Source organism: Carcharodon carcharias, chromosome 11 (assembly GCF_017639515.1).
Source record: "Carcharodon carcharias isolate sCarCar2 chromosome 11, sCarCar2.pri, whole genome shotgun sequence".
Taxonomy (NCBI): Eukaryota; Metazoa; Chordata; class Chondrichthyes; order Lamniformes; family Lamnidae; genus Carcharodon; species Carcharodon carcharias.
This window is the reverse complement of record NC_054477.1, coordinates 161,496,934-161,524,163: the sequence shown is the minus strand read 5'-3', so window position 1 is coordinate 161,524,163 and position 27,230 is coordinate 161,496,934. Positions and strand designations below refer to the sequence as shown.

The 27,230-nt window shown below is 44.2% G+C and overlaps 1 protein-coding gene across 1 annotated transcript in view; it reads right to left on the bottom strand.

Annotated features, from left to right (window-relative positions):
* Positions 1 to 27,230, bottom strand: part of itgbl1 (integrin, beta-like 1) — a 182,891-nt gene that overhangs the window by 20,276 nt on the left and 135,385 nt on the right. Inside the window, exons 8-10 of the mRNA XM_041198860.1 lie at positions 13,188 to 13,304; positions 6,436 to 6,582; positions 5,082 to 5,198 (exon numbers count right to left, since the gene is read on the bottom strand). Of these exons, the coding sequence (XP_041054794.1) occupies positions 5,082 to 5,198; positions 6,436 to 6,582; positions 13,188 to 13,304 (381 nt within the window). The remainder of the gene's footprint in view (positions 1 to 5,081; positions 5,199 to 6,435; positions 6,583 to 13,187; positions 13,305 to 27,230) is intronic.

Here is a 27,230-nt window from a genome sequence, read left to right as displayed (position 1 = left end):
GAACACCAGAAAGGACTAGATGGGCCGAATGACCTGTTTCTGTGCAATGCTCCAGTTGTGGACTGGTTAGACCCCCTAAGCAGGATGAGACCACTTAGTTTCGCACAGACTATTGTAAATCAGGTGACTTCACCAAGATGATTGACAACCAAATGACCGACACAGAAAAGATTCTGGAGAAAGTGAAGGGACAGCAAATATCTGAAGACTTGAGAATTCACAGAAGGCAAGTGCATCGTAGCACAGTGGCCAAGTTACACTCAGCATCTGTTCGAGCCTCAGAACCATTACAAATTCACTGTCGTGCTGGTTGGGATGAAAAATGCAGCTGTCACATTCTACCAGCTGTTTGCTGCAATGCTGGCAGGAGTCTCAGATTCCGCCTCATCAGATACTGATGACACATATCCGAGATTAGAGCTGGTACAGCGAAGGTTCACTGAGCTGGTCGCTGGGATGAGGGGGGTTGTCCTATGATGAGAGGCTGAGTAAATTGGACCTTTACTCTTTGGAGTTTAGAAGAATGAGAGGCGATCTCATTGAAACCTACAAAATTCTGAAGGGGCTTGACAGGAGAGACACTGAGAGGTTGTTCCCACTGGTCGCGGAATCTAAAACACGAGTTCACAGCCTGAGGGTAAGGGGTCAATAATTTAGGGCTGAGATGGGGAAAAAATTACTTCACTCAATCTGGAATTCTCTATCCCAGAGGGTTGTGGATGCTCCATCATTGAATATATTTAAGGCTGGGATAGACAGATTTTTGGTCTTTCAGAGAATCAAGGGAACAGGTGGAAAAGTGGAGTTGAAACCCAAGATCATTCAAGATGGTGTTGAAAGGTGGAGCAGGCTTGATGGGCTGTGTGGTCTATTCCTGCTCCTATTTCTTGTGTTCACCAACGTTACCACCATATTAGCTGGTTTAGGTGGAGCAGATTAACAATGAGGACTAAAAACACAATAGCAGTACTTGGTTGAGATTTTGTACTTCAGCCAGTGTTGGAGTGGGGAGATATAGGGGTGTCTAAATTCCTTAGCCCCCAAAGTATACACCATTCAAGCAATGGTTCACTGGAATAGATAGGACTGACAGCCAAATTAAACCTGAACTTGGGCCTCAGGAGAATAAATCAGGCAAGCTACAGTGTCAACCGGGCACCCTGACACAGCTGACCTGCCGGGACCTTCCTAATTTCACCCCAATCTGAGGCCTACAGCTAAATTCGGAAAGGTGCTTTGCTGGGAAGGGCAGAGCGAGTGGGGAAAGGTGATCAGAAGCGCCTGCAGCTGTTTTGTGAAGCCAAATGGGTCACACCTGCTCAATCCTTCCCTCTTCCATAAACTTTAACTCATTCAAAACTCTGCTGCCCATCTCTTAACTTGCACTAAATCCTGTTCACCCATGCCCCGATTTGCCCACTGACCTACATTGGCTCTCAGTCTGGCAACGCCCCGATTTTAAAATTCTCATTCAAGTTTCCAAATCGCTCCCTGATCCTGGTGGCTCTCCCAATCTTTGTAACTTCCTCCAGCCCCACAACCCTCTGAGATCTCTGCAATTCGGGCCTCTTATCCATGTTTTTCACCACTTCACCATTGAAGGCCGTGTCTTAGGGACATTGGAACAGGAGGAAGCCATTCAACCCATCAAGCATGTTCCACCATTCAATAGGATCATGGCTGATCTGTATCCTAACTGCATCCACCCACCTTAGTCCTGTGTCCTTTTATACTCTAAAATCCTATTGATGTCAGGTTTAAATTTATTAATTGGGGTAGCATCTACTGATTTTTGTTGGACAGAGTGCTCATTTACAGCCTTTGTGTAAAGTGCTTCTCTCCTGAATGTCCCGGCTCTGATTATAAGGTTATGTCTCCTTGTCCTTGACTCTCCCACCAGAGGAATAAATTTCTCTGTATCCACCCTATCAATTCCTTTCAAGATCCAAAAGTTCCAAATCAAGTCACCCCTTTAATCCTGTATATTCCAGGGAGCACAAGATTAGTTTATGGAATCTCTCCTCATTAATCTAACCCTCAGAACCCTGCTAACATTCTGGTGAATCTCTCTCCTTCCAAAGCCAATACCCTTTTCCAAGGTGTGGTGCCCTGAACTGTACACAATGCTCTAGATTGTGTTAAACGGAGCTTTGTATAGCAGTAGCTTGACTTCCTCCTCATTATATTCAAGTCTTCTAGTTATAAAGGTTAATATTCTTTCACCTTTTTGATTATTTCTTTGTATCTGATTCCAGCCTACAGCTTCCTGGGATCTAAACTCTGGAATTCTCCATCTAAAGATCTCCCCCTCTCGACCTCTGCCATTGTTTAAGACATTCCTCTTTGACCAAGCTTTTATCTTTCCAGGGCCGATCTTCTTCAATCTGCTAGTTAGGATGCTAAAACAAAACCATTGAGGATAACCGATTGGAGTTACAGGAGAAAAATGGAGCAAGCATGATTTTTGTTTTAAAGAAGAGAATTGGATGCTGCTGTACAAGCTCGAACAAGATGAAGGCCACCCTACAGAGGAGGAGGGAGCTGAGATCAACAGCATGACAGGCATGAGCCTGCAGAGAGAGAGAGAAAGTGTGATTGGTGAGAGTGGGGTGCTAATGAATGGTTTGAAGAGTCTGAGATTCCTTCAATTGAAGTCAGTTTTCAGGCATCACAGAGGGAAAGTGAGAGAGATACAAGCAGTGGAAACAGGAACAGTGCGAGGAATTTCAAAGTAACCAGAATAAGGTGGACTAGATGCTTCAAACAGTTATTGAGATAGGGCTAAGAAAAATGTGTGTATGTGCACAGACAAGTATACATATATACATACATATATATATAATTGTTTAGTAGTACAGAACTTGAGTATTGCTGAAAAAAGAGACATGCTGCCAAAGCATCATGTACTCAACAGGACAATTCGTAAGAACGCCAATTATAAAGGGCGTTATAAAACAATGATTTATCCTGCATGAGAAGAGAGTGCTGATTGGTCAGCAAATGGAGTTTGATTGGTAGAGGCATTACCATGAAGAATGCACCAGGGAGCAGTTAACTGTCAAGATATTTTCTCCATGGCAACACCTCTACCAATCAGGGTCCACTTGCCACCAAATCGGCACTCTCTTCTCATGCAGTATAAATTATTGTTCCTTTTACAATTAGTATCCTTGCATATATATATATATATATATATATATACATATGTATAAATAATCCCACTTCCTTTCTGTTTAAATGGTATGCTGCATGTGTCTGATATTTTCATCAGCCTTGTACTCTTGCCAGGGTATAAGGATATGTTTGTTCTAAGCCAGAAAGCCATTTGGTGAAGGATAGAACTGGAGCCAATCTTCACACACTTTTATGTTTATTTACAGAGTTACACGGTATAAGCATTCACTTCTTAACCCAACAACTATAGCTTCAGCCTGTCACTATTTATAGGGGCGTAAGTGAATCCCCTGTAAATCCCCACCACCAATATATAATTAACAATCGCTTTAGCTATAACAAAGGAATCTCTAGCTATTTCAGGACTGTATTGCTCTTCACAAACGTTATGACCTTTCAGTCAGTAGGGCTGCAAAAGAGGATTGCCAAGCGGCTGATTCCACAAGCAGCTGCTTCCAGGGAGAAGCATCACTTCTCGGGAGTGCGTATGGAAACATTGTGAAGACAATTTAAAATTAACAAATGGGAAATTAGAAGCCATGTGTCCTTATTTCTGGAGATGCAATCCCTGGGACGTCTACTTCCCACTGGCAGCATTGAGTCATGGAATCACCTCCCGGTTTTTGTCTGAGTTTAATATATCTGTACAGTTACATTACATTGACTTTTTTTCTTTCAATAAGATTAAGGTTCCCCAGTAAATAGTTGGGTGAACTTCAACTCACGTAATCTGAAAATGTCCACGTCACACGATGTTGTGAGGAGGGATCGGAGCTAGAGGTCATATTTATGAGACCGTCACTAATAAATCCAGTTGAGGATTCAGAAGAAACATCTTTACTCAGAGAGCGGTGAGAATGTGGAATTTGTTACCACAGCAGGCGGTTGAGGTGAATGGTACAGGCACATTTAATGGGAAGCTGGATAAACACATGAGGGAGAAAGGAATAGAAGGACATGTTGAGAGGATGAGATGAAAAGGGGTGGGAGGAGGCTCGTGTGTAGCATAGATTAGTTGGGCTGAATGGACTGTTTCTGTGCTATAATTTCAATGTAATTCTATTTAATTCTGTTGGCTTTTTTTTTTAGGAGTACGACTCAAGGTTCAAAAATTTATGGTTAATTTATCAAGAGCATTTGTACCTAAATCACTGGCAGGAGGGTCAGTAACCAGGTGACACAGATTTAAGGTGAAAGAACCAGGAGATAAAAAGACTTTTTTTCAACATAGCGAGTGGTTGTGATCTGGAATGCGCTGTCTGAAAGGGCAGTGGAAGCAGATTCTTATGAACTTTCCAAAGGGAATTGGATAACTTCTTGAAAAGAAGGAACATTTGAGGCTGTGGGGAAAGATCAGGGAGAGTGGGGCTAATTGGATAGCTCTTTCAAAGGGCTGGCACAGACACAATGGGCCAAATGGCCTACTTCTGTGCAGCATAATTCTATCAATCAAAATTAAGCTTGGATCAGATGAACATCTATACCAAAATAGTTAACAAATAAGCCTTCAATGCTTCAATTACATTGATGCTGGTAAAATTCCAAATCTATTTTGTAGATGTTTTGTTTCAATATTATTGCTCTAATATCTGAAGGGAATCTATATAATGTTTTTTTTTTACTCACTGAAATTCTTAGACATGACCCTCCAGCTCCCAAGTTAATATGGTAAACCCCAAAAACAGAAATTGTTTAAAATCAGATGCTCAGTCACTGGAGAATCACCATGTAGCTTGCGCCTAATTAATCTCATGCCTCTAGGCTCTCTCACTGAATTTCTGCAATCGCTAGTAAGGTTGGAAGAACAACACAGAGTTTGTGAAGTTTAGTCTAATCCAGGGTGTTCTACAATTTCTGCAATGATATGCATGACCTTGAGGAATGGAAACAGAAGAAGCAGTAATTACCAGTGCAGATGACCCCCTCGTGCTTATCACATTCTCGATCATCACATTCGCAGAATTCACCCGAGATATACCATTGCTGGGGAGAACCACACATACACTTCCCACAGTGGCAGGAACCTGGAAAAGATTTGTGACGTGAAATCATTGAAAAAACCCTAGCAATACTCAGTTAAATGTTACTAATGGTGGATAAAGACCAGCAGCCACTGAGAATTCATGTCCCACTCACGCGACTTGCCAAGGTGTGCAGTGCGGCTGACAGAGGCTTTTGATAGAGTAAATAAAGAGAAGCTGTTTTTCACTGGCAGGAGAACGGTAAACAAAGGATGCAGATATAAAATAATTAGCAAAAGAACCAGAGGTGAGGTGAAAATTTATTTTACACGGTAAATTATTGTGACCTGGAACACACTGCCTGAAAGGGTGGCGGAAACACATTCAATAGGAACTTTCAAAGGGGAATTGGATAAGTATTTGAAAAGGAAAACTGCAGGGTTGTGGAGAAAGAATAACAGAATTGGATTAGGTGGATGATTCCACCACAGAGCTAGGGAAAGCACGCACATGTGTATGAGATAACATCAAGCTGACCCTTAGGACCAAACTGATGGTTTATAAGGCCTATGTTCTCAGCCTCTTGCTTTGGGCTGTGAAACATGGACGACTTACAGCTATCAAGAAAAGAAGCTCAGTGATTGCCATCTTTGCTATCTGTGGTGCTTTATGGGTATACCCTGGCAGGACACGAATGTGGCAGTCCTCTCATTGGCTGGCATCAATCAGACAGAGGCGGCTTTGGTGGATCAGGCACGCCCACTGGATGTAAGATGGTGGCATACCCAAGGACATTTTGCACGATGACGTGGCTGGAGACAGACAACCAGTGGGGCCCCCATTTTAAGGATGTTTGCAAGCCTGACATGAAGGCCGTAAACATCGATTCTCGCACCTGGGAGTCACTAGCAGGTGAAAGAGGTAAACAGCGTCACCTCCTGTGGGCTGGCGGGCACTGCCTCAATGACCCCTGTCTACAACCGATTGACAATGGGTGCAAAACAACAACTCACAGTGTCACGTGACAGATTCATGTGTAGCATTCGAGGCAGAATCTTAAGGATTGGCCTCCACAGTCATCATCAAAGGTAGACCAAATGAAGACCACCCCCACCCCCCCACCAACCCCACCCAAAAGGACTGTTTGCTGTGTTCCCATCATCTCTCATAGATGAAAAGATGCCAACAGCAAAAGCCACAGGCCAGTACAGGCATGGTGAGCCTCCTTCTGTGCCACAGGATTCTACAGCAAAAACATAAGATAGACAATAATTTCAAGAGTTAAATGGAAGTGTCTCACCCTTGCCAGAGCACATCACTCCACTGAAAGATTCACACAGACTCCTGCTCCTCTCTTCCGACATGTTGCAAGTCCTCGGATGTTGGCAGTATTTCCCAAACCAGTCATCATTGCAGATACATCTACCACATGAACAGATGCCATTGCCTGTTGAGTGGGCGAGCACAGAATGACCATATATTAAAAACAAATTGTATTGTCAATCTGTAAATTTAGCTTTAGCTATCTAAATTAACTACAAACCAACAAGCATCTGTTAAAGCTGAAACCTTAGAGCGATATTTGAGAAATTTCCAATTTCCTTGCAGTTCTTCAAATTGTTTTTCCTTATTGACTTATGGATCATCAAGCACATTTATAATCAGTGGTTGTATCCATTTGGGACCCGTTCATATTGTTTAATCAAAGTCTGTAAGAAGCTTCAATAAATTCAGTCACCTTGCTCTCACTAGCCTTTGTTATTGATTACAGGTCACTGCAGCTGAAAATGTTTGGACTTGTCCAATTATTCCTGTACAATGTACACAGCAACCAGGGAAACATAGGCAGAATATTGCTTGTTATGAACTCAAATGTATCAGAGTTTACAGTGAAGCACAGAACTTTAGTCTGAGCTGTAATTAGATTTGTAGGGCGATCAATGAAATACTTATCATGAGAGAGAGAGATTCTCTCACTTTACAGGTTTGATTTAAAGACCAGTAATTGATCAATTAAACACCATATTCAGTTTCAATTTGCTACGTTGTTTCGTAAAGTCACTGAGAAATAATTAAAATGAACAAAAAAGACAATAGATACTTTACGGCCAATCGTAAAATAGTTTGCCACTGTGTTAAAAAAATCCTTATTTATCTATTCTGTCTTGTTGGACCAATTTTTAAACATCTCTAATCCTGCCAAACTTCATGACCTGCTTTCATCAGTCCCAGTGAGTGCTGCCAATATCACATCTAAGTAGGCCTCCTTGAGTTCACTTCAATCTAGTCCTGGTTGATAATCTTTGTCCTTATTTTTTAAATGTCAGTTAATTAGTTCATCTTGCTTCAGGCGCCTAACAATTATAATTTTGTATTTAATGTTGCATTATTATCTATATAGAATATTGCCAGCTCTGCTGGCCAAACTCCGAAGTTGCATCCTCTGTAAACCTGAACTTGTCCAAAGCTCTGCTGCCAGTATCATAACTTGCAGCAAGTTCCACTCACCCATCACTCCTTGTGCCCCCAACCGACGTTGGCTCCCAGTCTAGCAATGCCCCAATTTTAAAATTCTCATCATGGTGTTCAAATCCCTCCATTGCCTTGCTGTAACCTTCTCAAGCTCTACAACCCTCCCTGTGTTTTTCCAGTTCTGGCCTCTTGTGCTCCCTCGATTTTCATCACCCCTCCATTGACGGCCGTGCCTTCAGCCAAGGCTCTTAGTTCTGGAATTCCCTCTCTAAGTGTCTCTGCTTCTCTATCTCTCTCTCTCCTTATTTATGACATTCCTTAAAACTGTTTGGCCAAGCTTCTAGTCACCTATCCTGCTATTGCTTTTTGTGACTCAAATGTTGTTTGATAATGCTCCTGTAAAGCCCCTTGGGATATTTTACTACATTAATGGCATTTGGTAAATAAAAGTTGTTGTTGAGATTGGCTGCTCTTCAAAGGGGAAACCACCAAAAACCTTCCGCACTATCACTCCCAGGTTGGATCAAAGATCGTGTGGCTCAGTATCTTGTTGAAGGTGGAGGGAAGGGAGTTACATTGACCGTTTGAAGGTCAGGGATTTGGCAGTGGGCTACCCCACTCCATTCACCAGCTCTTCTCCCAACTGTACCACCCAATTCAGGCCATCATATAACAAGTGTGCACTAACAGATTGAACATTCCTGTACATAAAGATTTTGATTCCTGCCTTTGTGAGCAGCAACACATGAATTCAACTAGCATTTTGGAAAGACACAGATAGATGAGAAATGATGATGAACAATACCAGGGGATTTAGTGTCCAATCTGAGAAGTTAACACCAGCAATGTTAAGTTCAGAATTGGTAACCTAGAGACAGAACGTTGTCTCACTCTTTATAAAATCATAGACAATAAAGAAGAATTTAACACTTCTGCAGAATAATTCGAGTAGAATAAATACATTGCTACTGGTACAGTGATGGACCAGACTTCACTGGAAATTTTCTGAAACCTTCTTACACTGGAAGGTAAAATCATGAGGATGTTTCTTTGTGTTAAAATCTTGTACACATTTTTATACATTAGCCTCAAGGAAAAATCACACCAATCCAGTTAAGACAGCAAACGTTGAGGTTGTTTACATTGCTAATTTTGTATTAGTTTTCTTTTACAGATTAGGTTTGACATTGCAAATTGTCTTTGTATGTACAATAAATCTGCACATTGATATCTGATATGATTAAAATGTAACTTATGTTGTGAAACTGTCTCTGCACATGAGGTTAACTACATTGCACTCAGCTCTGGGCACTGCAGCTCAAGAAGGAGATACTGGCCCTGGAGTGGGATGCAGTGCAGATTTGCAACTGAGACGGTTAAATTATGAGGGTAGGTTGAAAAATTTCAAAACTGAGATTGACAGATTTTTGTTCAGCAGAGGATTATGAAACCAAGCTGGGTAGCTGGAGTTAAGATACAGATCAGACATGATTTAACTGAATGGCAGTACAGGTTTAAGGGGCTGCATGGTCTCCTTGTAAGTTTGCTCACTTTCATAAATTGACTTCTCAATCACATTAAGACATAACATGGACCAAATGGCCTTCTCTGCGTAATGACTCTATGACTGAAATGACCCAAATCAGAGATCTATGTGCAGATATAAATAGCCAGTTTGTGACGCCAAATCTGATCTGCAAAAAAAAAATCGAATACAAACTTAATGACATAAACAATCTTGTGTGAGTGTTGGTGTGATTTTTACTGTGTGTGAGATTTCACGTAGACACATAGATGGAATTATGGATTTTGTATTGCGATATGGGGAATGTGCTCCGAACTGTGAGGCTTGCAGATGTAACTGATAAAACCAGCATGGGTTTATTGTCATTTTAATTATAAATTATTGCCTAGTGATTGGTCTGTACTTCTTTCCATTTGAATGATACACATTAATGAATGCAAAGTATTTGATCTTATCCTCGCTTCCACTTGAATCATGGTTTGTTTGGAGATTTGATTAATCAGATTACTCTGCAATTCACTGTAATAGAGTTTACAAATCTCAGTTTCCATGAGTTATGACAATGAGATGAATGAAGTTAGTTTGCTGTATCGCCTTTACTATCAGTATCAATTGAAATTAATTCTGCATTGTTTCCAACTTTAAGCTTTTTGGAGCAAATGAAATGTTCTTGTGTGATTTCTGTTAATGACAAAACAATAATTGTCCTTTTCAAAGATCCACACTTCCAAGTTCCCTTCCGAATCACGCACTATCCTGGCTTAACTCTATCTCTGTTGCTGGGTCAAAATCCTGGATCTCCCTCCCTAACAGCACTGTGGGTGTACCTAACCACATGGACTGCAGCGGCTCAAGAAGGCAGCTCACCACCACCTTCTCAAGGGCAAATAAAGAAAAAAAAAGACTTGCATTTATATAGCACTTTTCATCACCATCAGGCATGTCTAAGTGCTTCACAGCCATTGAAGTATTTTTGAAATGTACTCACTATTGTAATGTAGGAAACATGGCAGCCAACTTACACACAGCAAGATCCCATAAACTGTGGTGTGATAATGGCCAGATCATTTGCTTCTTCATGATGTTGATTGAAAGAAAGAACTCCCCGATCTTATTCAAAACAGTGTCCTGAGATCTTTTACAGATACCCAGGCAGACAGATGGGGCCTCAGTTTACCATCTCATCTGAAGGACATTACCTCCAACACTGCAGCATTCCCTCAGTACAGCACTGAACTGTCAGCCATGATTTTTTGCACTCAAGTCCAAGAATAGGTGAGTGTGCTACCAACTGAGACCACAGCTCACTTGTTGAGGGACTTAGGGATGGGTAATAGGTAAATAGAGGTGCATAATACATGGTGTCCCTGCCATAAGACATAGGAACATAAGAGCAGGAGTAGGCCATTAAGCCCATCGAGCCTGCTCCGCCATTCAATTAGATCATGGCTGATCAACTGCCTCAATATCACTTTCCTGCACTATCTCCATATCCCGTGATGTCATTAGTCACCAGAAATCTGTTGATTTCTGTTTTGAACGTGCTCCATGATTGAGCTTCCATAGTCCTCTGGGGTTGCGAATTCACCACCCACTGAGTGAAGAAATCCCTCCTGATCTTGGTCCTAAATGGCCTGCCCCTTATTCTGAGACTGTGTGCTGATAATTACATTGACATTATATCCCCTAGTTTTAGATCACCAGCCAAAAGAAACATCTTATCTACATCCACCCTGTCATAGCCTGTGAGAATTTTGTAAGTTTCAATGAGGCCACCCCTCATTCTTTGAAACTCTAGAGAATACAGATCCAGTCTCCCCAGCCTCTCCTCATAAGACAATCCCGCCATCCCATGGATTAATCTGGTGAACCTTCGTTGTACTATCTCTATGGCAAGTATATCCTTCCTTAGATAAGGGGACTAAAACTGTACACAATACTCCAGGTGAGGTCTTACCAAGGCTCTCTGCAGCTGCAGCAAGACTTCTTTACTCTGGTACTCAAATCCCCCTGTGATCAAGGTCAACATACCAGTTGCCTTCCTAATTATTTGCTGCACCTGCACTTTTAGTGACTCATGAACAAGGACACCCAGGTCCCTTTGGACATCCGCACTTCCCAACCTCTCACCATTAAAGAAACACTCTGCTTTTCTGTTTTTTCTACCAAAGTGAATAACTTTACCCTTAGTCACATTATATTCCACCTGCCATGTTCTTGCCCATTCACTTAGTCTGTCCAAGTCCCCTTGAAGGCTCCTCGCATCCTGCTCACAACTTACATTCCCACCCAATTGGGTATCATCAGCAAATTTGGAAATATTACAATTGGTCCCCACATCCAAATCATTGATATAGATTGTGAACAGCTGTGGACCTAGCACTGATCCTTGCGGTAACCCATTAGTAACAGCCTGGCACCCTGAGAATGATCCATTTATTCCTACCCTCTGCTTTCTGTCTATTAACCAATTCTCAATCCACACCACTACATTTCCCCCAATCGTATGCACTAATTTTATTTACTAACCTCCCTGTGTAGAACCTTATCAAAAGCCTTCTGAAAATCCAAATACACCACATCCACTGGTTCTCCTTTATCAGTGCTAGAAGTAATGGATTTATGAAATGGAAATCATGTTTGAGAAACTTATTGGAGTTTGTTGAAGTAATATCCTCAAAAAACTCCATTAAGTTTATCAAACGTGATTTCCATTTCATAAATGCACATTGACTCTGCCCAATTTTACCATTATTTTCGAAGTATCCAGTTATCACATCCTTTATAATAGATTTTAACATTTTCCCTTCTACTGACAGCAAACTAATAGGTCTGTCATTCTCCATTCTCCCTCTTTCCCCCTTCCTAAATAGCAGGGTTACATTTGCTTCTTTCCAGTCTGCAGGAACCTTTCCAGAGTCTATGGAATTTTGGAAGATAACCACCTATGCATCCATTGTCTCTCTAGCCACCTCCTTCAACACTCTGGGATGTAGCTCATCTGGTTCAGGGGATTTATCAACCTTCAATCCAATTAACTTTTCATTTACTACCTCTTTACTAATACCAATTTCTTTTAGTTCCTCAGTTTCACAAGTCCCTTGGTTGCCTCATATTTCTGTATCATTTCCCGTGAAGACAGACACAAAGTAATTGTTTAGTTTCTCTGCTATTTCCCTGGTCTCCATTATAAATTCTCCTGTCCCCACCTGTAATGGACCCACATTTGTCTGAGTTAATATGTTCCTTTCCACACACCTAAAGAAGCTTTTACAGTCTGCATTTCTGTTCATCGCTAGTTTGAGTTCATATTCTCTTTTCCCTTTCTTAATCAGTTTCTTGGTCCTCCTTTGCTGGATTCTGAACTGCTCCCAATCCTCAGGTTTACCACTTTTTCTGGCACCCTTATAAACCATTTCCTTTGATCTAATGCAATCTTTAACTTCTTTCATTAACCACGGTTAATTTACCTTTCCCCTTGGGTGTTTGTACCTTAGAGGAATGTTTATCTGCCAGCATTGTCCACATCCCCAAAACTAATTAAATAACCGTTATACAAGACACATCTTTGGCAGAATCACTGGAAATGTCCATGAAAATGATTAAGGCATAGGTATGACTTATGCAAGTGACACTTCAAGTTGACCAGGATCAGAATCGATGCATGGGAAGTCCTCCTTACTGACCGGAACGCCTGGAGACAAGCAGTCAGGAAGGGCATGGAAAAAGCAGAGGACAAAAGAAATGACCAGATGGTGGAAAAGAGAGCCCCGCCGGAAGGAAAAAGCATCAGTCAACATCTGGCCAACACCATTCACCTGTGACAGCTGCGGAAGGAACTGCCACTTACCAATCAGCCACAACAGATGATGTCCAATACAGAATTAACATAAACCCTGGGCTCAGTCCATCATCTCCTGAGACAGATGGATGCCTATAATGACTAACGCAACAAATGTTGTAGTGAACAATTTTGTGAATAAAGAGGATTTCTGTACTTAGGTACAATGTCTAACTCTCTCCGTGTATTACAAAACAAAAATAAAACCACTTACCACCACAAATAGTTCCTTCACTGTCCTCACAATGGTGGTCATCACATTCACAGGTTTTCCCGTAGACACGTCTATCTCCCGGTGGGAAACAGGAACACTGGCCACACTGGCACTTTCCTAAATAGAATGGCCAATCAGTAGGTTAATCACCCTGAAGGCACATGAGCAATGATTATAAAAAGCACTTATTAAGCAGCATTGGCCCTCGCCATTATTGACGTGGAAATCCTTCAGCAACTTATGGTGATGAAGAAATTCTCCCTGAGTTGTGAATCACAACAAATTACTGGATGATTTGCTCTGCTCCACCTTATGCCTAATGGAAATGGTAGCTCATCCTCAAGCTTTCTGTAAATGTCAAGAAATTGTTGCATTTGCACATTAATTAGCCATTAAACTCACCAGTGTTAGTGCTGGTAATTAGCAACATAAGTATGCTACTATTATGACATGAAAATTGTTAATGACTCTCAATCTCTCCGGCCTAGGAAGTGAACAATCAAAAAGTGTGGAGTCTCATTCCTTCGGGTTGTAAATCGTTGTTGGAGATTTTACAAATGCCTTCTTTTCTCTCTTAGTGAAATTGCTTTTTTCCCTCTCTTTGTTTATTCCTCATTTGACTCTAATTCACCTGATTTCCCATTCTGTCATTCCTGCTTCTTTCACAAAGCTTAAATCTCTGACAGGCTGTTAATCCTGGTATTCACTGGGGTTTCAGGTACCCCATTGCCTTGGCTGGGCTGCCACCGTTCACTCATCCAATAAATCCAAAAGGGAATTCAGGAGAAACGTCTTTACTCAGAGATGAGAATGTGGGACTCACTCTCACATGAAATGGATGAAGGAAATACTCAGATAATGGGAAACTCAATAGGTACATGATGGGGGAGAAAGGAATAGGAGCATGTGATGATAAGGTGAGATGATGTAAATAGAGAGGGATAAAAGCTCATGTGGAGCATGAACATTAGCTGTTGAGCAGAATAGGCCAGTTGCTGTGCTTTACACTCTAATTCTAAATAATATAAGTTGAAAGACTGACAACAACAATTTACACTTATGAGGCACCTTTAAAAAAAATAAAGACTTGCATTTATATCGTGCCTTTCATGATCACAGGACATCCCAAGGTTCTTCACAGCCAGTGAAGCATTTATTGAAGTACAGTCGCTACTGTAATGAAGGAAACGCAGCAGCCAATTTGCACACAGCAAGCTCCCACAAACATCAATTTGATAATGAGCAGGTAATCTGACTTTTAGTGATGTTCATTGAGGGATAAATATTGACCAAGACACTCGGGAGAATTCCTCTGCTCTTCATCAAAGCAGTATCATGGAATCCTTTATATCCATTTGAGCGGGCAGTTGGGGCCTCTGTTTAGCATCTCATCCAAAATTTGACACCTCTGGCTGTGCAGCACTCCCTCAGTACCGTACTGTAAGTGTCAGTGTAGATTTTTATGCTCAAATCCTGGACTGAGGCTTGAACCCACAACCTTCTGACTCAGAGGTGAAAGTGATACCCACTGAAAGGGTCCCAACATGGTATCAAACAAAATGTGACATAAGACACTATCAGGGCAGAAGTTCTGTCAACGAGGTAGATTTTAAGGCACGTCTTAGAGGAGGAGAGAGAGATGGAGAGGTTTAGGGAGCGAGTTCCAGAGCTTTGAAGGTCTCACAATTGTAATACATAAAGTAATGTCGCAAGTGTTTACCTGAAATGGAAATGTGTTGAATTGTTTCAATCAGTCAAGGGAGCAGTGATGAAGGGACGAGCAATGCTGTGACCTTGCAACTGTCCTTGGACCCTGACATCAATAAAACACTTGAAAGATGAAATGCTTGATGTGCTGCCTTTGATGTTGAAAGTAAAGTCTGGCTCTCTCCTCCAGTCCTTAATACGAACAAACATTTGCAGAGAACCTGAGCCAAATTTATAAATCCTGTGATTTCTCTTGTGCATTGATCGTGTAATGATGGCAGTCACCTCACTTATCACAATTCGAGGGAGAATTTAATAGAGATATTCAAAATTAGAAAGTTAGAGTTAATAAGGAGAAACAGTTCCCACTGGCAGCACCAGAAGGCACAGATTTAAGGTAATTGCAAAAGAATCAGAAGGGAGATGAGAATTTCTTTTTATGGAGTAACTTAGTGTGATCTGGATCGCTCTCCCTGAAAGGGTGGTGGGAGCAGTTTCAATAGTAACTTTCAAAAGGGAATTGGATAATTCCCTTAAATAGGAAAAGAAAGTGAAGGTTTATGTGGAAAGAATGAGCGTGGGGGTGGGGCTTAATGGGACTAAATGGATAGCTCTTTCAAAGATCTGACAGCAGTACAATGGGCCAAATGGCCTCCTTCTGTGCTCTAGGATTCTCTGGAAAACTCACTGTGGAAATGCAGGTTCCATTGTTTTGTGAAAGAGCTGATATTGTGAAGCCAGTGGATCAGGCACAAAAATATATAGTAGCAAGGCTGAAGGCCGATTTAGTTTCTTTATCTCCAGTGTGCAGCCATGAGTTAAATATAACTCCATTTGTAAGGGTGGAAAGAATTCTGGTACCACACCCTACTGTCTCAATGCATCATAAGAACATAAGAAATAGAAACAGCAGTAGGTAATACAGGCCTTCGAGCCTGCTCCACCACTCACTAAGATCACAGTTGATCTTCTGCATCAATCCCACACTCGCACCACACAAGTGCCAGGCAATGACCATCTCCAACAAGAGAGAATCCAATCATCACCTCTTGATGTTCAATGGCATTACCATCGCTGAATCCCACACTATCAACATCCTGGGGGTTACCATTGACCAGAAACTGAACTGGACTAGCCAGATAAATACTGTGGCTACAAGAGCAGGTCAGAGGCTAGGAATCCTAAATGAGTAACTCACCTCCTGACTCCCCAAAACCTGTCCACCATCTACAAGGCACAAGTCAGGAGTGTGATGGAATACTCCCCACTTGCCTGGATGAGTGCAGCTCCCACAACACTCAAGAAGCTTGACACCATCCAGGACAAAGCAGCCCTGCTTGATTGGCACCCCATCCACAAACATTCATTCCCTCCACCACTGACGCACAGGAGCAGCAGTGTGTACCATCTACAAGATGCACTGCAGGAACTCACCAAGGCTCCTTAGAGAGCACCTTCCAAACCCATGACCTCTACCACCTCAAAAACACAAGGCAGCAGATGCATGGGAACACCAGAATCTACAAGGCACATACCACCCTAACCTGGAACTATAACATTGTTTCTTCACTGTCACTGGGTCAAAATCCTGAAACTCCCTCATGGACTACAATGCTTCAGGAAGGCAACTCACCACCATGTCTTGATGGTGATGGTCAAGTGGGGGATATGTCAGGCTATGGGGTTACAGATTGGATTGTGGTTAATTCACTATTATTGAGACTTTTTTTTTAAATTCCAGGTTTATTAATTGAATGTAAATTCTACCAGCTGCTATGGTGGGATGTGAACCCATGTCCCCAGAGCATTAACCTAGGCCTTGGGGTTAATAGTCCAATGACATTACCACTACGCCATCACTTCCCCTAACTTGTATAGATAAATTCCTGCTCCCTTTGCTGAAACCACAACACTTCAGCCTCAAGTTGTTCGTGAAATACCCAGTCTGGCCCAAATCAAATAAACAACCAAATAAAATCAAAGCTGCGCATCTGCGTCTAAAACAAAAAGCTTTAACCCTCCCTTTGTTCTTTTCAGTTTCTATTTCTCTTCTTCTCAACACACGTTGACTGAATGGAGCAACTTAGGCACAAATATCGATCATGGCACACACAAAACAAAACCTCTTCAGGCTCTAGAAGGAGGTACTAAGTGGCCCAACTTCAAATCTTGTCATGAAATAGACGTTAATATTTCTAAAACAAGGCTGAAAATCCATTCATGGGGAGATGGTGTCTAGTGGCCTTAATAACCCAGAGGCCCAGGTTAATGCTCTGGGGACATGGGTTCAAATCCCACCACAGTAGCTGGATGGTGGAATTTAGATTCAATTAATAAAATCTGGAACTGAAATCTAGTCTCAATAATAGTGACCCATGAAACCATTGTTGATTGTCATAAAAGCATATCTGGCCTCTTTAGGGAAGAAAATGTGCCATTCTGACCTCTGTATATGAATCCAGACCCCCCCACAGCACTCTGGTTGACCCTTAACCATCCTCTGAAATAACCCAGCAAGCTACTCAGTTCAAGGGCAGTTAGGAACAGGCAACAAATGCTGGCCTTAACTGTCAGTGATTTCTACATCCCATGAAAGAATAAAGGGGGAAAAGAAACTAATGGCTGAGGGACATTAGGCAATTTGAGTTTCTTCCCCATAGTTTAAGGTATCACCTTTGTAACCGGAAATCTCTTTCATGGAAGCTGGCAAAAGCACGATGGGTTGAATGGCCTTCTTTAGTGCTGCATTTTTCTTTAATCCCTCCCACTACCACTTATTTTCCATTGTCTCTGATTGATACAGGTTGACAGCTGCTGCTCCTGAAGGGGTTAAGGATGTGCTCAGTGGTAATTGAACCCCTCCAATGCCTCAGCTGCTTCATGCAGTTTGCTGGTTTCATCATCTTCTGTGAGTTGATTGTGAACCAATTTCAATGACATACCTTGCAATAGAAGGCAGAAATCTATAGGGAAATTTGATTTGGAGATTAATTTACTGAAAAATGCCAACAGCTTTGGGAAGCTTTAATCACCAGAATGTTAACTATATTCATTACCTGAAACAGACTGTCACTCTCTGCAAACATACTCTCACTCACTTTGATCTGAGGCCATGGTTCATGTCTATATTACAACAGATGTATTTTGACAGACACTTAAGCCTTCACCCAGGTGCCTAATTATCATCAGCTAAATAAGAAAATAATAACGGTTTCATTTTGACTGCATGACAAACATCAGCTTCCTTGATGGATAGAGGACCTTAGCTTGACTTGGCTATCGGAGGTAGCAGAGAGGTTATTCCATTAATGCCTCATTTCACCTCTTTGAAATATTTGCAAAAGGGTTTAAGACTATTGATCATATGGCCATCATTTGGTATATGTTATTTGGAAATTGAAATGTGCTTCTGACAGAGCTATCAAAACCTTTATTAGCAGAAACCAGATCTCTCAATTAAAGCAGCAGACTATTTCAGCTGGAAGTTAATGCAGCACAGGCACAATGGGCTGAATGGCCTCCTCTTCCAGGTGCTGTGCACAGTTCTGGTCTCCATACTATTATGAGGATATCAAAACAGTGGAGAAAGTGCAAAAAGGATTTTAAAGGATGTCACTAGAACTGAGCGAGTACAATTATCAGGAAAGATTGAAAAGGTTGGGGGCATTTTTCTCTCAAAAAGAGGAGACTGAGGGGTCACCTGATAGAAGTCTTTAAAATTATGAATCGGTTGGACGGTGGGATGTGGAGAAAATGCTTCCGCTTGTGAAAGAATCCAAAATGGGAAGTGATAAATATAAAATAGTGATTTAAAAACTCCATTCGGAAATGAAGAGAAACGACTCTCCCAGAGAGTGGTGAGAATGTGTAACTCGCTACCTTGGTGAGTGGTTGAGGCAAACAGCTTAGGGAATTTCAAAAGGAAACTAAGTGAGTACGTGAGGGAAAAGGGAATAGAAAGATATACTGAAATACTGAGATGAGGCAAATCAATTGGGAGGAGACAGCAGCACGGAGTAGTTGGACAGAATGGCCTGCTGTTTCAGTGTAAGTAATTCTCTGCTGTATGATTCATTTCCCGAATGTTAGCACAACAAATATTTCAAAATATCCAATTGGTAAAGAATGTAATATATACTGGCGGAGGACCTCCCAATAGACTCCATGGGAACTTCTTTATCCACTCAAGGCGGTTGACATGAGTCCTTGGTTTAATGTCTCATGTGATACGGTGCGGCACTCCCTCAGTACTGAGCCTCTGATAGTGCAGCACTCCCTCAGTACTGACCCTCTGATAGTGCAGCACTCCCTCAGTACTGACCCTCTGATAGTGCAGCACTCCGTCAGTATTGACCATCCAACAGTGTGGCACTCCCTTAATACTGACCGTCTAACATTGTGGCACACATTTCATACTGACCCTCCAACAGTGCGGGTCTCCCTCAGTGCTGACCCTCTGACAGTGCAGGACTCCCTCAGTACTGACCCTCTGACAGTGCAGCACTCCCTCAGTACTGACCCTCTGACAGTGCAGCACTCCCTCAGGTACTGACCCTCTGACAGTGCAGCACTCCCTCAGTACAAATCCTCTGTGCAGCACTCCCTCAGCACTGACAGTCTGACAGTGCAGCACTCCCTCACTACTGACCCTCTGACAGTGCAGCACTCCCTCAGTACAAATCCTCTGTGCAGCACTCCCTCAGTACTGACAGTCTGACAGTGCAGCACTCCCTCAGTACTGACAGTCTGACAGTGCAGGACTCCCTCAGTACTGACCCTCTGACAGTACAGCACTCCCTCAGTACTGACCCTCTGAAAGTGTAGCACTCCCTCAGTACTGACCCTCTGACAGTGTAGCACTCCCTCAGTATGGATCCTCTGACAGTGCGGCACTCCCTCAGTATGGATTCTCCGACAGTGCAGTGCTCCCTTTGCCAGAATAACAAGAGAAAATGGGGTTCTCATTCGCTATGTCTGAGGACTTGTTGTCTCATTTGGATCTCGGGTCTTTAATGGGTGGCTCATCAAATCAGCCTGGGACGACACAAACATCTGTGATTTGCAATAATTCACTTTGTTTCTGAAAATGATGAAAGATGTTAAGCCTGAACCTGGACTAATCTTGCTCCTGATTAAACGCCTTTCCATGAAATGCAATTTTCATTCATGTCAGTGGAATGAATGATGCTACATTAATCCACCCCTCTGCTACAGGGCTATCGTGCAGCATTATCTGCTGTAAGTTTTTATTACATTCACCTCTTCCCCATGACCCCTGATAGCCTGCCTGTTAGTTCACAATGCTTCAGGACATGAGACACAAACATGAAATTTATTACGACTGATCAACACAAAGTACAACTTGAATTTATATCGTGTATAATTTATAATGTAGTAAAATGTCCCGAGGCCCCTTCATGGGACCATGTCCAGAAAAAAATCTGACAGATAAGGAGATAATGAAGCAGATGACCAAAAACCTGGTCAAAGTGAAACGTTTTGACGAGTGTCTCATAGGAGGAAAGGGAATCTTAAAATGGAGGTGTTGCCGGACTGGGCAACAATGTCCCAGGTTTAGCACACTTAAAACATCTGCAGATAGATATCTTGCTAACATATCCTTGAGAATATTCTTCAATTTTTATTCAGGGCTAGTGTTGGGCATGCTTCGCTTGCATTTCTTTCATCATAAATAAATGACACTTAAGCGGGCTGATCCTAACAGCTTAACTCATTCATGATGAGAGAGGGTCTGCGTTCGATCTCTCACATATTTGATGACCCAGGTTTTTCCGTTAGACAAGGAAAAAATAACCTTACCAACGTTACCATAATATAAAAGGTAAAAGCAAAAAACTGTGGATGCTGGAAATCCAAAACAAAAATAAAAATACCTGGAAAAACTCAGCAGGTCTGGCAGTATCTGCGGAGAGGAACACAGTTAACGTTTTAAGTGTTCTGTTGAAGAATCATATGGACTTGAAATGTTAACTGTGTTCCTCTCCGCAGATGCTGCCAGACCTGGTGAGTTTTTCCAGGTATTTTTATTTTTGTTTTTACCATAATGTAGTTGTTCCATATTTAATATCTCAGAGCTATACAGAGATGACACTAGTTTCTATGCGTGTACCAGGTTTTACTGACAGTGTTTTAAGATGTCCACTCCATGCTTCTAGCTCCAACTTCCAGTTCTTACTACAGTTTTGTCTACTTTTCTCTGAGTCCACACTCAGGCTTAACCAACCAAGCACAGCGAGGATCAATAGTAAACTGAACACTAGTATAATGATTACCAACAGAAGTTTGATAGTTCTGAACGCTTTGATCTTGTTTCAATATTCGGTATCAAGCACAAATGAACTCTTCATATATTTATAAAAGCTGTTGAGGCTGGTGGTGGGGGAGGTGGTCAAATGAAAATTTTGAAAACTGACTGATATTTTATGATTATTTTATTATCGCCATTTTGCTGTCTCTTATAATTCACAAATGGTAACTTGGCCTATATTATCGACTATAAGCTTGTCCCTGAGTTGATTTATCTGCCAGTCTCTTATCTTAACCCTGGAAGTGCTGGGCCAATGGTCAGAGCTTTCTCCGATGGCATTGTGGAGACTGGGATGTTGTCCGGTGCTGCGTTAGGGAACTCAATCTTTGGCCCACCAATCCTTTGCAAAGAATATTGGAATTCGTATTAATTTTTTGTTTTAAATTATACTTTTTTTTGGTTAATGTTTAGGAAATTACTATGTTCAGTCTTAACCATCTTCATCTTTGATCTAAAATTCTCATCCTTGTTTTCAAATCCCACCAAGGCCTCGCCCTTTCCTCTGGGTGGAATTGTCCGATCCGGAATTGTCCGGTCCATTGGTGGCATGTGCCATAGTGGGCATGAGCGGGCAATATGTCGGGAAAGCCAAAAATCGGTTTCATGCCATCGTGAAACCAGTTTGTGACCGTCTGCTCCGTCCGTCAATGGTGGGGCCGGGTTTCCCACCACCGCACACTGGGAACCTGGTTTCAATGCTTCAGCGTCTCATTGTAAGTTCTGTTTGCCGGAATGACACCCCCACCTTAAATTTACTGCCCACGTCGGCGTCACTTCAAAATGGAGCACTTCACAACGGCCTTTAAAAGGCTTGCACCTGCTGACCTGAAATTTGAGGGGAACTTGGGGGGTGAGCGCACACTACCTTGTGCAGCGCCCATGAGCATCACCCGCAGGACATCAAGGAAGAGGCGCCGCGTATTCGGGGGGGAGCAGGGGGGTGGGGGTGTGGGGGGGGTTTGCGCACAGGAAAGTTCTCAGTTGGCTTTCAGTGCAGTGCTGGGGCAAGGGCTCCAATGCTGTTGTGACTGGGACGAGGGGGTGGCAGCAGTGGGGGCAAGGCAACACAGGCTGAAGGAAGCACACATGCTACAGTGAGGTGGGGTGGGGTGAGGTGGGATGGGAATGGGTAGGGTGGGGTGGGGTGAGGTGCAGTGGGGTGAGGTGGGGTGGGGTGGAGAGAGGTGGGGTGGGGTGGGGTGAGGTAGGGTGGGTTGGGGTGGGGTGGGTTGAGGTGAGATGGGATGGGGTGGGGTGAGGTGGGGTGGGGTGAGGTGAGGTGAGGTGGAGTGGTGTGGGGTGAGGTGGGGTGGAGAGAGGTGGGGTGGGGTGAGGTGGGGTGGGGTGGGGTGAGGTGGGGTGGGGTGGGGTGAGGTGGGTTGAGGTGGGATGGGATGGGTTGGGGTGGTGGGAGCAAGGCAGCACAGACAGACTGAAGGAAATGCTAAGGCACGTGCAGGGGGTGCTGAGTGGAGGGGGTGGGGAGGGAAGGGTGGATGGGTGGGGGAGGGGGTGAGGGAAGCGGCCACGCACTTGGAAAAACTTGTCAAAAGTGACCATTCTTCCACGGCTGAGACCGTTCAGCTGCAGCCCCATTGACCTGCTGGGAGTCGGAGCCTCTGAAGCTTTTCTGCCCACTCGAGCAACACAGAAGAATGAAAGTGCCACCAAATGCTCCAGAACCTTTCACCCCGCGGGCACAGACTGCAAATTAATGTGCACCTTTGGGGGCAGCAGAACAATTGGCCGACTGGACAAGTTGTAGAATCTCCTTGTGAAAGGGGCCATGGTGCAGTCACTGGTGGAGATGCTCACGTCCCCTTGCAATGTCTTTATTAAGGTTTGGACCAGTGTCCCTCATGGTTCAAGCTAACAGCGCAGCCTGTTAGTGTGGGTTAGGAGAATGCCTGCGCCTGAGCTGAGTGCACAGCCTGCAGTCCAGTGGCCAAAGCTGCTGCCAATCGGTCAAGTGGAGTGGGACGGAGATGGGTGGGGTTTCAGACGGCCATGAAGCGCACTACACACTGGCCATCCCAGTGATGGCCAGAACTCTCCTGCAGGGGAGGGGCCTTCGGACTTAAGCAAGAGAGGTTCTTAGGACACATATGCTAACCCACACGTCTCTCTCTCTGATCCTGCGGGAGGAGAACATCAGGATCATGAAGCTTAGTGATTTGGCGGTGTGCCTCATGAATCACAGGGAGCAGAGAAGATGATGAAGAGTGCGCCGGAGGTGCCTGGCTTGGCAAAGGGAGGAGTATCTCCCTCAAGAGGAAGGGGTGGCAGGGCCTGCTGCATATGCTGCTGAAGATCCACAGAGAGCCGTCGCTCAGAGGCAACTCACTAGACCCAGGGTCTATGTGTCATTCCTGTAGATGACTGAGAACCGGTGTCACCGAAGACAGCACATGTCTAGGGAACTGGTCAGTCACATATGCCACCTGCTGCAGGATTTGGGGACATGGGGACATGGTGGGCATCCACTGCCAGTGGCTGTGAAAGTGACCGCGATGCTCAATTTTTACGCCAGTGACTCCTTCCAGGGCTCCACAGGTGACCTGTGTCGGATCTCGCAAGCCTCCACACACAAGTGTATCCAGGAGGTCACGGATGCCATCTTCGCAAAGGCACAGAACTTTGTGCATTTCGCCCGGGATCATGAAAGTGAGGAAGCAAGAGCACTGGGAGTTGGGAAGATTCTGGTTTTATGACAGGTGCAGGGTGTCATCGACTGCGCTCAAATGGTGCTTAGATCTCCGTGGCAACAAGCAGTCAACTATGTCAACCGCAAGGGCTTCCACTCACTGAATGTTCAGCTGGTGTGTGACCACCACAAACGCATCCTGCAGGTCTACGCACGATTCCCAGGAGCGTACACGACTCCTACATCAACAGCAGGTCTCAGGTGCCTGACATCTTCCAGGGTGCACAGAGGCTGCAGCGTTGGCTCCTCGGGGACAAGGGCTACCCACAGAGGATGTGGCTGATGACACCCACGTGGCAGCCTCAGACTGCAGCAGAGACACAGTATAACGAGGCCCCTGCCACAACCCAGACTTTGGTGGAGCAAACGATAGGCAGTTTAACAATGAGGTTCCAATGCCTCAACAAATCTGGTGGAGCACTGCAAAACAGTCCCCAGAGGGTGTCACGCATCATCGTCGTTATACAACGGGGGGAGGACCTGGCTGAGGAGGAGATGGAAGAGCTGCACGTCTCCTCCGATGAAGAGGACATCGAAGGGGATGAGGGTAATGAGGTCCTCGAAGACGAGGATGCTGGCGATGAGGCTATTGCACCGGCCTGACGAGGCAGGTGTGCTCGAGAGGCCCTCACAGCCACAAGGTTCATGATGGATAATGAGATGCAGTGAGGACATCTTCACCTTCCAGCTGTGAACATTTGACTCCTGTGTGACTGGTGGCAGCGCACATACCCTCAGTGCTCAGGCTCATGTCGTGGAGACACAGCAGAGGCCCTAATAATCGCTAGATTCCAGGAGGATGGCGATGACATTGAGTGAGGACATCCCATAGATCTTCACATTGCCTCTGTGAATGTCTGTCCCTTGTCTGGCTGAGAGCAGCTCGCTTGTGCTCTGTGATCAGGGTCATATCATAAAGATGCAGCTGTGAAACTTTAAATGCACCTCATCCTTTGTCAGCCTTCAGCACCTGTCCCCTTCAGGAGAACAGCGTCACCGGTCACAGATGCTGAAGAGATGGGGGTCAGCCCCACCTCAAAGGTGCTGAGAGCACACAGAGAGAATGGAATAGAATTCTGTGATACCTGCCCACAACATTTTAGCAGCAATAACAAACACCATCGAGGGGCAGGCATCACTAATGTGTCCAGTGAGCGTGAGGCTGGACCATCACTTTGGTCTGAAGGTTACACACTGCACAGGGAAGAGGCCCTGGACTGAGACACCTGCCTTTATCTTGTGTAGGAACCAAGGTTTCACATCTGAGTGATACAAATACTGATCAACACAACAAGGAGCCATTGGCAGGGAGACATTCTTGGGAGTTTATTTACAATGGTCAACATTATGTGCAAGTGATTAACACCCATGCCCAGGCTGTGCAACTGCATCTTCTTAACCTTCCTAACCCTGCCGCTATGTCTTGGAGCTCCCCCAACATCCACAGCGGATGTCTGTGATGACTTTGACAGGCATCCTCTGAAGAGCCAAGACCTGGAGGGCCCCGGCCTGCTTTCCGGTTCTTGCTGTCAGCCAGCAGCACCCTCCTCGGCCTGTGGAGCTGGAGCTGCTGGGGTCACAGGAAGAGGAGATTGGGATCAGCTGGACATTCCTGGAGTCACCTGTGTGGATGGCCCTGGGGTGTGCACCTGCTGATCCTCCTCCCTATGGGTGTCTGAAGGACCCTTGCTGACTCCTTGAGGAGAAGGGATAGCTGGGGTGAGATCGAACAGCCCCACGTCCCTCTCACGTTGACACTACTGGAGGCCAACTATGGTGTTGTCAGTTGGGTTCGGCCTATGCAGCAGTGCAGGACCCTGTAGTGATGTCCTGGACCAAGCTCTCCATGGTAACCGCCTCTTGCCACTGTTGACCTCAGTGCGTCGGTGTGACGGTGTGATCACCTCGGACTGAAGGCAGACGGACGCCTCATCATTAAATTGCAATCTGAGGAGAGCACCAGACATCACTTCCTCATGTTCCCGTGATGGTCCACCAACTGATGGAGGACCGAGTCCGGGCGGCTCATCGTCTGACTCGAACTGAGCGGATTCCTTGCCTCCAGCTGTCCATCGAGTGCCGTCGACCAAGGATGTCCCGGTCTCCGCCTATTGTGGAGCAGATTGTGTGCTGTGCTCACCAGATTGTGGTCCCAAGGCTGCTCTACATCTAGGTCCTACCGAGGTTTGTGTGTCGCTGCGCTGGTGGAGGGTGTGGTGAGTGCTGTGACGGGTCTTCAACAATGCTGCTCTCAGGGTCCTCATCCGAGGTGGTCTCTGCGCTGGAGTCGGGCTCCATCTGAGGGCAGATGTTCCTAGGAGAGAAACAAGGGGGCAGAACCTTAAAATCTGAGCCAGGCCGTTCAGAGGTGATGTCAGGAAGCACTTCTTCATACAAAGGGGGGTGGGGGTGGAAATCCGGAACTCTCTCTCCGCAAAAAAGCTGTTGATGCTGAGGGTCAATTGAAAATTGCAAAACGGAAATTGATAGATTTTTGTTGGGTAAGGTGATTAAGGGTTACGGAACCAAGGTGGGCAGATGGGGTTAAGATACAGATCAGCCATAATCTCACTGAATGGTAGAACAGGCTTGAGGGGCTGAATGGCCTGCTCTAGATCCTGCGTTCACAATACTGATTTTATGGCCAGGTTTGTTGTTGAAGACTGGAAGTCCAGTGTCAGATTAACAAAAACTTGAGCGTGTATTTTCCAGCTGAATATTTGAGATGATAATTATTGGTGAGTATTTTCTTTCCTGGAGCCAAACTGAGAGCCATACACTTCTCTCATGCATGAGATATTTTCCCAGTGTTATCAGGAGACTGTGGGAGGACTTTAACACCAAATTATTTCCACTTGCTCTCTTTTAAATAATATATTATTTCGAATATATTAATTGCTCCTTCAGCTGAATCTTAAAGGTACATAGCTTTCTGGAGAAGTGGTTTTTGAGAGTTAAAGTGATGGGTGGAATCAGTGACGAATTAACATCTTCAATAACTGTTGTGCAGGGAGTGTCAAGATTGTCCAGTGTTTGAAGCATCTGAGGTGGTAGAGGGTATCTGCAATTAGGGGAGGAAGAAATGGGGAGGATGTGGGGAGGGGGGCCAGTGATAGGCAAGCTGTGGTTGGCATTGGCTCACAAATTTCCTGCTTCTTGTGGCTGTACCATAGGCTATTTCTCTGATAGCAATTTTCCACTGACCCGCTCAGGATCGTGTAGCGTATTGAAAATGGCACTGCGCATTTTGTCCATTTGAGGCTACCATACGCACATGTACCAGCAGAGGGCATCTGCTAGGAAG